This window comes from Tachypleus tridentatus, chromosome 8 (assembly GCF_004210375.1).
Source record: "Tachypleus tridentatus isolate NWPU-2018 chromosome 8, ASM421037v1, whole genome shotgun sequence".
Lineage (NCBI taxonomy): Eukaryota > Metazoa > Arthropoda > Merostomata > Xiphosura > Limulidae > Tachypleus > Tachypleus tridentatus.
The window spans coordinates 9,582,969-9,599,953 of record NC_134832.1 but is presented as its reverse complement, the minus strand read 5'-3'; the positions used below and the strand labels follow the sequence as shown (position 1 = coordinate 9,599,953).

Sequence of the window (16,985 nt, the reverse complement as noted above, 5' to 3'; positions counted from 1 at the left end):
ATTCTAAACAATTTGTTGAAATTTAAAGAAGCAGAAACAATATAAAAATAATGGTTAAGTTAAAGATACAAAAAACATACAAATTTATTTTCATAATTATAAATTTAACACATTACACAATACTGTAAAAGCAAAAAGTAAGTATACTTTTGAACTGTAGATAGAAACACAACAGATGGACAGATCTTGGTACAAAAACTATTTTAATCCTTTAAAAAATAATTTAAAAAACAACAACATACAATTTAAAAAATATAAAAACACAGCTGCTTTCATACAGCACATTTTGTCAAAGCACTCACAATGGAGAAAGAAAGTTTTCATTTGGTCACTTACATGTTATTTTAAAATCAATATTACAATTAAAAGTATTAGAAAGACCATCTTACCAGTGAAAGAGAACACAGCTTTACTTGGGAGGTGGTGGTGGATGGGGTATAGCTTCTTGATTATTAGATGAATAGTGGTAGGGGTTTGACATACTAATATATAAATGTTGGGGTGAGGAGGAAGTGTAACTATATCCTGGGGGTAATCCAGCAGATGTGTAAGCAGCATGATAACCTGATGGGTAGCCATAAGGCACAGTATAGCCTGCAACATTGGGAATGGCAGCTGAATTTGAAGTAGCTGTTCTGTATGGCAATGTAAGTACCTGTGGTTGACCAGGAAGTGGACTAGCTCGAGCAAATTGTTGATAATGATCAAACACAACAGGAGCAGCAGCCATAGTAACCATGGAATTTTTTGGTGGTGGTGGTGGTGGAGGTGGAGAACCAGGAGGCGGTGGTGGTGGTGGAGAATCATCATCATGAACGCTATTGTGACGTGATAAATATTTTAGCCTGACTTTCACTTTACGGTCCTTAGGAGGTGGTGGAGGTGGAGGGGATTCCTTTCCATCCACAGAGTCTTTTCCTGGCCGAAAACCATCAGCAAAAGTGACCGATTTCTTGGGTTGGAGTTCACCAAAACTTTCACGGCTGGACTGCACAAGAATACCTGATTTAGGTGGAGGAAGAGAAGCAGCTGTAACTTTAAACTCTTGAAAACCACTACTGGTTGATGATGAACTCCTGGGGGGAGGAGGAGGAGGGGATCCATAATCCTTCTCTGCATCTATATCAATCTCCATATCTTCAATTGCACCTTCACATGCAGCACATTCACTGCCTTCATCCTGTTCTTTAACAGATTGTAGTTTAAAGAGAGTCTCATCAGGACTTTGAGGTACTGGAATATTTTTTAAATCAAATGATTTTGTTTGGATATGCTTTAAAGCTGCAGAAGAAGCATGTTCCAAAGGTTTCAGTGTCTGTTCACTTGATTCAATTGTAGTTTTACCAATTATGCATCCTGAAGGGTTCTGTTCTGATACCTTGATTGTATGTTTACTTGCTTCAGGTATTTTTTCATTAAGTTTTCGTTTATCTTTAGTGGAACTCCTTGGAAACAGAAGACCCGATGTTCTGAGTTGTTGCTGAAAAATAGGTGATTTCATAAGTTCTAAAAGAAGTCCTGAAAGTTCTGCCTTTGAAGGTTTTTTTCCGGGAACTGAAATAGTAGGTACTGATCCTTCAGATTCAACCTTAGAATGAGATATGCTACCACCTTTCACATATACTGAAGAGCATTTTTCATTACTGCCTCTATGTATTTTTTCTTTCTTATTAGGATTATTGTTCTGTGAAAACATATGACTACTGTTAGAGGTATCTGTTTTCTCACAATTACCAGCATTAAAATTGTCTCTACATTTTGTTTTATCTGTCTGTTGGGTATCTGTTATTCCTATGACCTTTTCTGGTAATTTTTCAACATGTAGGTCATTACTAATTTTCACTGATACGTCCTCAGATTCTTTTTCCATTACACAACTTTCAAGATTTTGAGCTTTGCTATCTTGGAACTCTTCTACTGCCAAATTACTTAATTTTGGGGCATCTCCTGCCACAACTTGTTTGGTTAAAGTAGTATTTGACTGTTGTGACATATCCAATGGCATGCTATCTTCAGTCAAACAGGTACTTAGAGGTAAAAGGGGTATATGCTGGTGCTATTTCTTTACCAAAATACATGCTAGGAGGTTTTGACAGATGCACAAGTGTTTCTTCTTTAAATGACTTAGTTTCTGATGGTTCTGGTATCACTGTTTTAGCATTCAAACATTTTTCATTACTCGTGTTTTCTGCACCAGAAGGCAATGCCTCACTACATCTTGAACTTACTTCAGCTAAAGCACTACTGTTATTTGTTCCTAAAGTTGTGGTAACATTGCTAGCAAATAATTGTTTACTATTGCAGCAATTAGTCATTTCTGTAGTCTTACATACTTCAGATTCTTTAAAAAACATGTATGTTTCCATAGTGTCTTTCAAGTAAGATTCACCTGTACTTACACAGTTATTAGTATTATCATACTTTTCACAACTGATTTTGGTAGAAACAATCAATTTATTAGCATTCTCTTCTACCATGTTTCTTTGTAAACCACAAACTTGTTTAAAGTTTTTGAGTTCTAAAATGTTGCTGTTTTTTGAACAAGAAGATACACAAGCTTTTGGGTCTTCTATTTTACTATCTGTACTGGTCACTTTCTGAACAGTTTGACCTAGGTTGGTATATGAGAACAGCATATTTTCAACCTTTTTTGGAAACAGTTTGCTATCAGTCTTTTCTTGTGTTTTATCTGGTGCTATATCTTTAGGGTAAACATTTTCTACAGTGTCTCTAGATCCCTCATCAGTTACTGAAATGTCCATATCAATGCAATCATTATGGTCACAACCTATCAGGTCTGGAAATAGATCTCTATACTGATTAGTTGAAGCTGTAACTGAAGAAAACTTCTGGTTTTCAACTAATAAATTAACATCATCCTCTGCACAGTCATCTTCACTCGAGGAAGATTTGCTGCTAATACTAGTTTTACTAATATTGGTGAAACCACAAAATTTAGGGATGGAAAATTTGTTTGAAGTCATATTTTCTTTCTCAACATCTTCAGAGCCAGAATCTGAAATGCTTTCACTGGAATTTTCAATTGACTCAGAAGAATTCTTTGAATATTTTCTATAACTTTCTTTTTTTGTATCTAATGGGCTAACACTCTGCCTTTTCTGTTTTTCTTTTTTACCTTTTGATTTATGTCCACATACTTTTTCTTTTGTGAGCTCATCTGCTTTAGATTGAAAAGATAATAACTGTTTCCTTTTTACACGAGTCTTATGCTGTTTTTCTTTCAAATCTTGAAGAATTTCTTCAGTTTTGGGTTCAGTGTCTGAGTCTGAAGAAAACCCTACTGAAAAATGATTAGACTGGTCAGTTTTAACATTTTCAATGTAAGAATCTACAAGACTTCTGCAGACCATCAAAGATTCAATGTTATTCGTATTAAAATTCTTCTCTTTTGAGGACTGCTCATCTAAAGAATTAGAATCTTGACTTTCAATATTTAGCTGCTCCAAAAATTTAGCATATTCTACAGTGAGATCATCCTGATTATCCACTTTTACATCATCATACTTCTTTTCTTTCTCTTTAAATTTTTTTAAAGGAGAATTTTCAGTATCTGCCTTACTTACAGATAAATCTTCTATAGGTAGTGTTTGTTCTTTCCCCAAATCTTTGTGTGTGTCTCTAAACTCACTTTTTTGGCCAGAACAAGAAATAACATTAAGTAGAGATATTTGCTCTTGGTCTTCTTCACATATGTTGTACTGTTCTTCCTCCATCTGGTTAGCATAATATTTTTCATCAGTGCATGCTGTTGGGAATTTATAATTTTCTAAGGATATTTTAACTTCTTTCAGTCCTGAAACAATTTCTTTCTGAGGAGAATTTATGGACTTTGTACCTTCCACACTTTCAAGCAAGAGATTATCTTTTAATTGGTTCTCCTTAATTTCAGCAACTTTTTTAAATGCCTCTGGCTGATTTTGGAATAACTTTTCACTATCTTTATCAGTTTCTGAATCAGTTTCCCATTTACATTTGAACTGGATCATTTCTATTGAAGCATCAACTACTGGACCACTAGAGTCAGACCAAGACTTACTGCTCAATCCTACAAATGCTGTGTCATTTTCTGCTTTAAAAGCCAATTTATCCTCAAATGTTTTATTCTGAATTGTACATGACTCCTTATAAATTGATTGTTTTTCCTTATAGTTTATGATACCTGTGCATTTACTGGAATCTCTAGATGGTAATTTTTCATTACAAAACTTAAGATTACAAGAGTAAGATACAGATGGTTTTGCTTTCGTATACTGAACATTATTAACAGGCCATTTCAATACTGAGTTTCCATCTTTTGATAAAACTGTAAGATATTCTCCTGAAAGATCTGTATGTTTATGACCAACACTCTCTTTAACTTTATTGGTGTGATCTGTACAACATTTAGATTTTATTGGTTCATAGTTGTCTTTTATATGTTCTTCATCTTTAGATTGTTCATCATATTTTGAAAATCCAACAAAGGAATTTTCTGCCATTTTATGCTTTCTTTTATGGTTACTGTACTCTTTATCTTCTGAATCACTTTCAGCTTTAGTCTTAATCTCTTCTTTTGTTTGGTAATTCATATATTTTTTTTTCAAAATTTCTGTGGACTTCAAATTCTCTGTGAGCTTTTCATTTTTATTACCAACTTCACTGTCATTTCTCTCATATGATTGAAACCTGTTCTTGACATTTTTGTTTGATTGATGATTACTTGAAGATACATTTGAATCTGAAGAGTCGGTTGAAGCCGAAGTAGTTGTAAAATATTTATCCTGAAAGGGGTGTTCTGAAGTAAAAGTGTCTTCATTTAAGGAAAACCTTTTTGACATGATACTTTTGTTTTTTGACTTGCTTTCATTTTCTTTTCTTTCTGAACTTTTTTCGGATTTTGAATTATGACTTCTCTTTGAAGGTTCTTTTGTTTCCTCATTTTTCTCAACATGTTTTTTGCCTTTGGACTTAACAGGATATTTTCTATGTTCATCATCAGAAGTGTCAGAACTCTTATCCCTACCCTTCTTGAATTCCTTGAAATGTGGCAATATAATATTTTTCTTTGACTCACTTTTTTCTGATTCACTATCTCTCCCTTTCTCTTTTAGCTCAAGTTCTTTTATGGACATTATTTCCATCTTAATTGTTGAATGTCTGAAGTTATTTCCATTACTTGACATGTCACTGCTATAACTAGGACTTATTTTGTGCTTTTGTATTTTACTCTCTATATTTTCTTTCATTTTTTTCTCACTTAGATGACCTAACAGATTGCTTTCTGATCCACTTTCATTATAACAATTTTTCACTTTTTTTTTTTTTTTAGACTTTCTTGAGTTTCCTCCAGTTTCTTCTGATGAATGAAAATCATCTAAAGTATATTTACTGATCTTCAACAATGACTTTTCATCTGTAAGAGAATTATCTAATTTTTGTTTCTTTCTCTTTTCTTTTTCTAGTTTTTTGTAGATCTTGTCATTATCTTCAGTACTTTGATATACATCTTTTTTATGGTGTTTCTTTTTGGACTTTCGTTTTCTTTCTGATTTAAAGTCTTCTGGTTTTGAAACTTTCTTGGAAAACTTTTCTCCTTCATAAATTCCATCTAAAAAACTTTCCTCACTATGGTGATCATAATCTCTTACAACAGAGATCTGATCTTGAAATACATTTTGATTTTCAATTTTTGATAAATCACTAATCAAAAACTGCTTATCCTTGTGTTTTTGTCTTACATCTTCAAGATGTCTGTTTTCATTCTTTTCACAAAAACTAGCTTGTTTTTCATTAACTTGAATTTTATGTTTTTTATCATCCTCTGCCTGAGATATGTTCTGTTTCTCTCTTTCAGAAGACTTACCTTTCTTCTTATCAAAAGTCACATTTGGTTGCTTTACAGATAATTCTTCACTTTTCAATCTTTCAACAAACCCACTTGGATGTTTCTCGGTGAATCTGTGTATCTCAGACTTGTCAATTTTTTGGGCAGATGATTTATTTTTTCCTTTGGGTTTTTCAAAAACATCTCTACTTAACTGATTTTGTTTGTAGTTTTCATTTTGTTGATCTAAATTACCATCTTCATATAGTGTATCAGTAATTTTACTTATTTTTACTTCTACATAATTCCTTCCCTCAGTCATATCTTCTTCATACTGTTTTTTTCCCTCCTTATTAACATACATTTTTTCTTTTGCAATGTCAGACATAGATTCTGACAATATTTCTGCTTTTGAAGTTTGAAATTCATTTTCAACTTGATGTTTTTCAAGTACTTTTTCAGATACTTCCTTATATGTAAGTGTTGGACTAGGGTAATTTGTGTTACATTCTTCCAAAGTTGTAGCTCTTATTTCACTTTGCCCAGAAACCTTTACACCAGTTAAATCATCTTTATCAAAATGACTTCCATATTTATTAATATTTTCATTTAATGTAGATTCTGCTTCAATAACATAGGTTTCTTGTAAAAGAGAGTATGTCCTGACATCATCATTCTCACTGCTTAGAGTTACTTCATTTTCTCTCACTTTTGTTTGCTGAGTAGTTTCTTTTTCTTTGCAGATTTCCTGTTGGATACAAATAGGGATCTGATCCAAAGAACAATTTATTTCTCTTTCATCTTGTGTTTTCTTATCATCTACTAAACTAGTTTCCATTTCTTGACTTACATGGCTCTTTCCTACTTTACATGAATCCATTAAAGTAAAATCCTCCAAATTATTTTGCTTTGAAACTAATGTCTGCTTTTCTGTTAATTTTCCTAGGTTTGTAGATCTTTGAGAATTTGCATTTTTTTCAGAAAACTGTTCTTCTTTGGAACTTACTTTATATTTACTCTCAGACTCTAAGATATGTTTATCTTTTTTCTTCTCTTTTTCTTTTGATTTGCTTCTAGCTTCCATGGCCTTTTTGTTTTTTCTATCATCTTTTTCTCTAGACTTACTTCTTGACTTTTCCACACTTCTTCTTTTCTTAGATGCCCTTTCCAATGATATACTCCTGCTTATTCTATATCTTTTATCCTTATAATCTTTTGATCTGCTTTGATAACTGTAAGTACTTTTGTATCTTTGATAAACCTTTTCATGTGATTTGCTCCTTGAATGTCTGCTTCTTTTCTCCTTTTTATATTCTCTGTCTCTAGAACTGCTTCTTGATGTTTTGGCTCTTCGATTTCTATTTCTGTATGTTTCTTCTGATCTCCTTCTGTTACCAGGACTTTCCTCCCTACATCTTTCCTCATAATTAGGACTATTTTTTTGTGGATGTTTCCTTGAATTTTCATTTGGACTACAATATTTCTCATCATTTTTACTTTTTTTTTCAAAATATTTTTCTTCTTTGTCATGTTTGTGGTCTTTAAGGTGTTTTCCTTCTAGTTTGTTCGGATCAATATTTGTAATTGCTTTTAAATCCTTTGCTTTCAAAAGAATTTCATTTTTTTTCCCACCAACACCAGTGTTTGATAAGTCTCTTAAAACATTGCTCTTTACAAACACAACAAAGTCAAAATTTGGTTTGATAACACAATTTTCAGGAGGTTGTTTATGATAGAATATTTTGTTTTCTTCTGGTATTTCTTCTTCAATATACTTTTTGTCAGGTATACATGTTTCAGCTGGTTCATCAAACACCTCAACTTCACCTTCAGTTTTATCGACAATTTCTTCATCATCAGCAAAGGCTGTATCTAGTGATGATTTGGGTTTTACCTCTGAAGTTGTTAAACTATCAAGCAACACTGGTTTCTTTCCTCCAGGGTACATTGTTTTAGTAAATGCCATTAATCGTTTTTTAGCTAAAGCTTTCCCAAGTACTGCTTTTGGCTTAGGTACAGAACTTACTGCTGCTTCTTTCATATTCTCTGCTTTAGTTTTAGCTTCCTCTCCTGTTATGTTGTGTTCTTCAAACCTTAAAATAAAATCTTTTACTTGGTTCTGACTTGTTGTGAAGACCTGTGCCTTAGTTGAAATAGGAGGAGGAGGAGGAGGGACATTCTTTATGTCATCCAATCTGAGCAAAGACTGTACTGATGTTTTTACAGAAAAAGGAGCAGCAGGTACTTTTGTGCCAATAAATTGTGAACACAAAAGTTGATGGGAATTTCCAGAAGAAGGCAGAAATGGAAGTGGAGGAGGTGGAACAGATATCACTTGATGAAGTAACAAAGGCTTGGTCTGTAATAGTTTTGCTGGTGGGTGTGCAGATACAGTTGAAGGCAAAAGGGAATTTTTATAAGACTCTTGATTTTCATTTCTTAGTGATTCTGGTGGTAGAGGAATTTCAGATGGTAAAGGTGGTAAGTCCATGTCCATGTAAGTAAAAAATTTTGTATTTAATGCAAAAGGATCTGAGGCCTCTACAGAAGTTGTTTCTGCAGTTTGATTTAGTACAGTATGTGGGGGTTCTTCAATAATACTTACTAATCCAGTATTGGTGTCACATTTTAATTCATTTCCTTTGAGCTCTACAAAATCTTGATACTCAGTATTCCTAACATCAGGACTGCTGGAAGTTACACAGTTTGTTTCTCCAGTTCCCACATCAAACTCTAAGCAACCTAATATAAGTTTACTCTCTTGTATAGATAAATTTTCCTCTTGATCTGTCTTTTCTGTGTAACTGTCATCTACACTTTCAGCACTTTCTGATTCACTTGTGGTTATTTCTCTTTCTGTGGCTTCAACCTCCTTAAATCCACCTCCAGGGATAAACTTTTCCCCTGTACCCAACTCCATTGGGCCTCTGAAAAATGAAAAACAATTTCATCAAAATATTACAAATGGCAAGCATACTATGTAAAATCTGGTCAAAAGGCATACTCAGACCCATGATCAAATATAGTGCAAGCAGTGTATTCACACAAATCACTGGACCATAAGTAACAACATAAGTTTGCATCTTTGAAGGCAAGGACAGATTAAAATTTTACTGAATTTTGCATAACTGAAATCTCATGAAATGATTGATACAGTCCTGGGCATACTAAAATAAAAAAATATAAGTCACCTTGGAAACATTTTATATTAGAAATGAACACAAGAATGAAAATTTTACATAATTATATGGAGTAACATTAACACTGTTTGTTACAAGTGTCCTTAACATCCACTGAACAACAAATTTTAGATCCGATTTTAGAAAAACACAATGAATGGGATAAACACAGATGCCAACTATAATTGAATAAAAATATGGATTCCAGTCTTACAAAATAAAAACAAAACAAAATGAAACCTGAGCAGGAAAATAGAAATGATTTAACTTTGTCAGTTGCTTTTCCATCATGAGTGATGCTGAAATCCACAGATTAAAGTTCAAAACATGCATGTTTTTTATTTACTTTTGATGATTTAATACACATAAAGTTTGAAACATCTAAACCTAAATTTTTGGCAAGAGATTAATAGTTTTTATTACCACTTTTCTCTCGACCTTTCTGTATTTGATGTCATGGATGACTATTGATGATGTAAAAGTTAAGGCTTTTATTATCCTCCTACCATACTTTAATAGATGGCAAATCAGCAGTATACTCAGACTTAAGTTTGTGCAACACCCAGAGCTTAGCAACAGACCTTTAATGGGACTCCACTTATTATTGTTGAGGCTAATGTTTTCTTATTTTTCACATTTAATGCTCTTGTTGTTAGGATGGCATCACCTGTACTTTTCTTTTGGATCTACAGTTTTGGTTAAATGTGTTATGTTTTGATGTATTTCCAATGAAAGTAATATGGCTGTCCAAACTTCTGAATGGGATCTATCAATATGATTTCTGATTAGCTAATCTTTTTATTTAGTATAATGAAAGCTTCTCAACTTTGTGTACAGCTATAAAGGAAGAAATGCTTAAATGACTATAATTTCAATAATGTCTTTTTTCTCCTTTGATCCAATAACAAATTTAACAGATTGTGTTACATCAAAACTTTAAACCCATAAATCTAAATATAAAAGATCATAACTGTGTAGTCTGGTAGGCTGAGATTAAAACTGAAATAATTTCACCAAAATAAGAATGGTTAACAACTTTATGTACATCAGAAGTACCTTACTGTAATGAAATAAATGATAAACAGTTGCATACTCCTTCCTTCTACATGCCAAGGAGATTTATGCTTTCTAAGTTGTGAAACATCAACCTCTGAATTACAGCTGGGCAATTTAATCAATTACCCATGCAAAGTAAACAGTTAACTCAAAATTACAATCTGTAATGAAAATACCCAACTAATCAAAATTAGGGTTTCCAATAATTTTTGTTATTTCTCCAACTACCGAAATAACTGAAGTATTGTCATTATGTTTGCCTGTTGTTAAGCTAAAAAAAAAAGAAGAGGAATAAATGTCTGATGTTTAAAGGCTCTCAGGTTTAGTTATCATTATCATTAAACTTATTCAACCTGTCCGTTATTGTAAGCTATTAATGTTATATGCTACTGTACTAATTTTAAACCTTACAAGAAGAGAGGTAACTCAACTGGCAACACACACCAGCAATTATCTGGCTACTTAAGTGATAAATTAATTTCAATTTATCATTTCTTACATTGTGTTATGTTTCTACCTTATAACAGTATCAAGGAAGGTGGATTCAAAATACTTCTCCATTAAAAACAACAACAACAACAAAACAGTAAAATGGCCAGATATCCTTATATTACAATACAGTATAAAAAATAAACAACTAACCATGCTATTAAATATGATAGTTTTTTTTTGTTTTTTTACATTTTCTGAAATCAACAAAGCTGGAGTTTACAGTAATTTTATTATTGTCTCAAGCTAATAACTAATTATTTCTAAGTGAATACAATAAGATACATCACTCATGAGTTGCAATAATAATTCTTTTTGCCTTGCACTTTTCCACACACTCCAACAATATACCTAGACCTTAAAAATTTGTTTCATCAAAGTTAGTACTGTTAAGGGTACCTGCATTTGGTATTTGTAACATAAACTGTCATATCACAAAAATGATGTAACAGGAATGCAGCTGTCACAAGTTGGCCTACTAACTACATGGTGGTATCTATCTGTTTTTAATAGAATATTCAATCCCTTTAATAGGTATATGTATCATCATAAAATTTGGCATGCTTTAAATAAACACTAAAAGGCTTTTGTGCACAAAAAAATCAAAATTTTTTAATTACATATTAAGTATTTGTCCATAAATATATGGGTGAAAAATTGAAAATAGTTTTCGTTATCTGAAAAGTTTTAAGTATCATTTGTTTAACAATGTGAAATCTCCTAAACAAATATTAAACTGTTATTTTCTCTACTCTAACTTTATATAAACTCTACCAACCTAATCTTATAACTACCATAAAAAATATGAAATAAATCTAGATTAGTCCCTTTTTTCTTTGTATAATAATAACAAATTGTAGCAAAAAAACACATTTGTTTATTTTAAGTAGCCACTCTGCAAAGGGATAGCTCACATTTTACATTAAATGAAGTAACATGAGCTACTCACAACCATACCCCATAAAGAATTATTATTATTATTATCATTCATTATATTACCTAATCTAATATAACCTCCTCAATTTATAACCTTTACATTTTAGTTACTTTTTTAACAATAAATAAGAAACATAAATAAAAAACATGAAATATGGTACTTACCTTTAGCTTTTTTTTGCTATCATATGACACTTAAGTCTACTGTTTTTTCTTATAATGATGGTACTACTACACTAAATTTTTGTTCGTTTAAATCAGGGGTTCCCAACCTTTTTGCACTCGCAACATGAAAATGTAATTGATGAAATAAAATTAATGTTATCCAAGGCTACTTCTAACAAGGCTACGCGACTCCCCTGCCAAAGCTTCGTGACCCCCTGCCAAGGCTATGCGACCCCCCAGGGGGGTTGCGACCCACAGGTTGGGAACCCCTGGTTTAAATAATGCACACATGAACACAGAGGAGAACCAAACCCCTGATTTTAGCATTGTACTGCAGGAGAGAGTAAGGAGGAAATTCAGCAGGGTAGCTCTATAATGAGCAACAGTTGAAATGGACAAATCTGTGACAAAACAAACAAATGAAGAGCTGAAAAAGCTGAGGAACAGAAGTACAGGAGGGATGAAAACTCTGAAAAGAAAAGACCAAAGACAGAAGCAAAACTTGTGCTTTTGGTACACAGATAAAGAGAAAAGATAAAGGTGTAGGCAATCAAAAATGTGACATGAAGGGCAATCCCCCTGAGCTGGGCCATGGAATCAGACAAAAAACACACTGAAAGATATAGTAAGGTGACATCAGGATGAAATGCGATCACAAAGGACAGAGAAAGGGTCAGGTTCTGTTCCTCCATGAAAGGCCAGAGTAGAGAAATCTATGTTGGAGCAGGCCAGTCCTGAGCAACCAACAAAACAAAAGAAGGGATCTAGATAAATGAAAAGACCCAAAAGAGGAAGAGTCTAAAAGGAGGGTAGGCATTTGGAGGCAAGCCCCAGTACCAAGGCACACAATAGGACACAAAATCACTCTGAATTACAGACTGGGTATGACTGAGGAGTGGACAGGACAGAGAAAAGGGTAAGACGTATTATTCCAGTAAGGGCTAGAGCAAAGGAAACCACATCTGAGTAGCCGATATAGAAGAACCAGCAGAGCAGGAAGTTCATGGATCAGAGCTATGTTATTATTTCTCCCTGTTGAGTGTCTTAGTAAAGTTTCAGTCATGTCAACGGGTGATAAAGCAATTATGTTTGTTTTGATGGAAGTGATGACTTTTGATTTCAACTGAAAGAAAAGTACATAAAGTATAATACAGTTTAATAAAAATAATTTCTGGATAATTTAATTAGCATTTTGGAGACATTATTGTAGTTTATATATTAGATCATAATCACCCATGATCTCACACAATTATGTTTACATTTGGTAATAACGTTAAAGCTATCAAAACTATCTGTTGCAGAGCAGATGTTTGGTTTGAAAAGGGGAAAAGACCTAGAAGATAACTCAAAATTGGAAGGTAGGCGTATAGGTGAAGGCTCCTCCAATTTTGACTGAAAACATCTACCTCCACAGCTGAAGGGTGAGGAACTGAAAACTGAAAGGAAAAAAGTGTGGCAAACCAGTGAATGAGAAACATGAATGAATGTGCAGTGTTCCCTGTTAAGAGCACACTAAGAGAAAAACATGAGGATTAAGAGACCATTCTGTGCAACTTAGTGGGGACATGATAAGATATCAGTCGCAACAAAACTCGGGGAATGTGACCCATAAGAATAGTAAAATCAAGGTCCTTGGCCCAATACAAAAAATCCAGAGTCTGCCCAGACAGAGACTGGAATGAGGTTTCCACTTTTTGTGTCATAAAAAGCTGATGACAGTGGAAATGCAGAAAGAACCAAAACCATTCTTCCCTGAAGAAAGGAAAGAAATTGCCAAGAAACTAGGATGTGGATATGGAGAATTACATCCTTGACTGACAACTGACCCAAAAAACTCACCCAAGGGAGTGAGCACTTCCAAGGAAGACCATATCCCAAAAGACACAGAACCTTAATATCCTACAGCTGAAGTGGAAAAGGCTTAGTTCAACTAAAAAAGGATGTGAATAGAACTCAAAATGAACAAGATACTGTGAGGGGGTGGTAAATGACTTTTCCAACCAGAAAAAAAACAACACAAGAGAAACTTCTTCACAAAGAAATAGGGTAACAGAAGCCTGTCATCCATGAAATGTGAGTCTGAATACCCAGTGCATGAAGGTTATGAGCAAATCATACCAGAACAGGAAAATAACACTCACCTAGAGGGATTGAAACAAATTAATATGGAAATGTGGCAAAAAATCCACCAAAGTAAGAGGTAAGACTTCACAGTAAAGTAAACTGAATGCAGATCAAGAAAGGAACTTTAAACTTTTATGTATATATAGACAAAAAAGAATCAGAGTAAACTCTTTGTTGAGTGGACTTCACATATTTGTTAGATCCGTTGTGCAACAGGACACCAAAAGACTGAGAAAGATGACTGGATAAGGCACAATCCCTAGGAAGAGGGGAGGAAATCTGGGAAGTAACTAAAAGGGGAGCAAAATGGAAGTTGAAAACCTTTGTAGAGAATCCATAAAAAGAATAGAACTGAGTAAAGTGTAGCCAAAGTGAAAAAATGACAGAAAAACTTAGAAATATGTAGTCTATACAAAACTTATTATAAATAATATACCTGCAAAACTAAAAATATTGACCAAACACATAAAAACAATAAGTAACACCTAAAGTACAAAGGCACTAAATATCGAACTGAAGACGACTCACAGAAACTAAGACAGAGGACATAAAAAGAAAATGTACTCTTAAAAATATGAGAATAAAAAGATACCCAGTTAACAAAAGCAAAGGTTGTCTCAAAACTTATCCTCAATTAGATGTGACTAGTAATAAAGATATAAAAAAGAAGCTTATTACTAAATAATATTAAAAAAATTTAAAATATTTCACCAAATTACTGCAAAAATCAAACCATAAATTGAAATTTACACAAAATTAACTAGAGAAAATATGAATGACATAAATTATCAAGTGTGTAAATTAAATAAACTCACTGAACACACTGGAAAAATAGACCTTGTTAGCCAGTGAATTATGTCAAGTACAGTCCATCTGGGCAGAAATTATAGTGATAGTGCCTTGCATAATAGGAAGAAAAAAAAAACATTCTGAAAGAAGAAAAATGATTGGCCAAATGTAATATAAACTCCAATGAATGAAGGCTTGAGAGCAAAGAGCATATTGACAGACACACAGTACTAAATGTTATCTATAATTTTATGTAGAATGTAGAAATTTGATTCTCACTATACATATACCAATAGAACTCTAGAGAAGTTAAATGAAACACTACATTATATAAGTAGTATGTTGTAAATTAACAAAGTTTACTGTCAATAGAGCCAATAAAAAGCTCAGAATGTTCCCCAGTGGCTTTCACAGCCATTTTGAAATATAAGGGCATTAGAGATTTCTTTCGAGACAAGCATTCATGCTAGTAAGTTGAGTCTTTTAGCCTTTTCAAAATTTCATATTTTTAAATACCCAACTACAGCTTATTTACTAAACTTGATCATTTTAATGGTACTGATGTACTAATTTATAGTTTTTGGTTATTCAAATGTATATACAAAATCTTTAAACAATTATTTTGTTTCACATCCTCCAAGTGTGAAATTCCTTAAGACTTAGCAACCTATGACAAGCAGCAACAAAGGTTGTAACTAGAAGAGATAATTGTTTGATTTACTTCTTTGTTTACTGTTCCACACTAAAAAAAAAGCTTAAGAACTTATTTGTAAATAGTAATAATGTGTGTGTGTGTGTATAATGTAAAATAATTGAAATGTAACTATTTTATAAAATACTAGTCCACTAAAACACAGCCAAGACAGGTCTCTTTGAAAACACTAAAGGTCAGTTTCATATTACTGGATACAGTTATATGTGCTATATCATTGTGTTAAGCACAGATGAAAGGTCAATATAATAAAAATAATACACGTATATATAAATGTATAATGTTATGAGATTTAAGCTATTTAGTCTAAACATTTATTTTTTTGTATTATAACTTGTAATCATTCCAGAAAAAGAATGCCATAATTTATACTTAATTCCAAACTTCTTATGATGGGTATGACATCAGTCAAATGGATGGAACTTATAGAGAGATTCTTTAATGAAAGTAATAGATTAAATATAAAGTTTTTCTTAAGAAATGTTTAATGACTAGTCATAAAGATTATGCATATTAAATTTGAAAATGTTCAGATGTATATAAGTACTTTTAATCTTAAAATGAAAATGTTGTCTCAGCAACATGCAAGAAGAAAAAGATATGAACAAGAATTTCTTAACAAACCTGAAGACTTAATGAAAACAAAGTTTGATATTTTGCATATAAAAGCATGCTTACTGATAATCTGACCAATTTTATGAACATATACTTAATAAATTACAAGTTCTAGCATGAAAACTATAACAAGCACAAAATGGTTACAAGTTCGGTCACAGAAACTGAACCCATACTGAGAGTTAAAAAGTTTGTCAAAATGATTTTCTGAATTTGAAACAAATTACACATTTACACTCTGGAATATTGCTATGCCATAATATAAATTCATGACTTCCAAGCTTTACTGATATATAAAGAAGAAAGTCAAACCCATATGATATGCCCATTCTATCACATTGTTTTTCAAAAAATTATAATAATTCTTCCCAACATTTAATATTGGACAGAAAAAGATTATTTAAACATCAGCTTTAGAAATACTTGGTCTTAGTTTTACTGTTCATCTTTGTGTTGTTTTGCCAGACCAGTTAAATGGAATTTTCTTAACCCATTTACAGTAGCTCTAGGTCATTCTATTTTTGTGTGTGATAATATTTTGTGTTCTTAATTTTTGGCCCATTGTCTCCTGTGAGAAAAAGCTAAGGTGTTTCATGTCTGATATATATTTTTGTAGAAATACATTACTTAGTAGACCGAAATCTGGAGGTGATTTTATCGTATGTTCTAGTAAACCACTTGGCATCACCCAGCATTCATAATCTGAATACATCTGCCTTTTGTCCAGTATAAGATGCATACAATTTCATCTATAGCACCTGAAAAACTCCCAACATCTTATGATTTACCATGTAATAATTGAGTAACATCTGCAAAATACTTAGGTCTGTTCTGCCCTGCAGGGACCTGCATAATTACTGCAATCTGCTTCTATGCCTAAGTTTAATGTAACATTTATTCCCACTCATAGACCTTCATTTGACTTTATTTCTGTTGTAGGTGTAAATGTAATCAATTCTTTATTTTATTTCTATTTGTTACAAAGTTATCTTATATTCATATTTTCGCCAACTGTTATTGGTTAATCTAAAACTCTGTAGAAGCTGCACCAATTGTCATAGACACCATTACAGGACATTTCTCACATTACACAAAC

General features: G+C 32.6%; 1 protein-coding gene across 1 annotated transcript in view; it reads right to left on the bottom strand.

The window, feature by feature from the left end:
* LOC143258504 (uncharacterized) overlaps positions 1 to 16,985 on the bottom strand; it is a 134,599-nt gene that overhangs the window by 2,590 nt on the left and 115,024 nt on the right. Inside the window, 2 exon segments of the mRNA XM_076517559.1 lie at positions 390 to 2,014; positions 2,016 to 8,751. Of these exon segments, the coding sequence (XP_076373674.1) occupies positions 410 to 2,014; positions 2,016 to 8,751 (8,341 nt within the window). The 3' untranslated portion in view covers positions 390 to 409.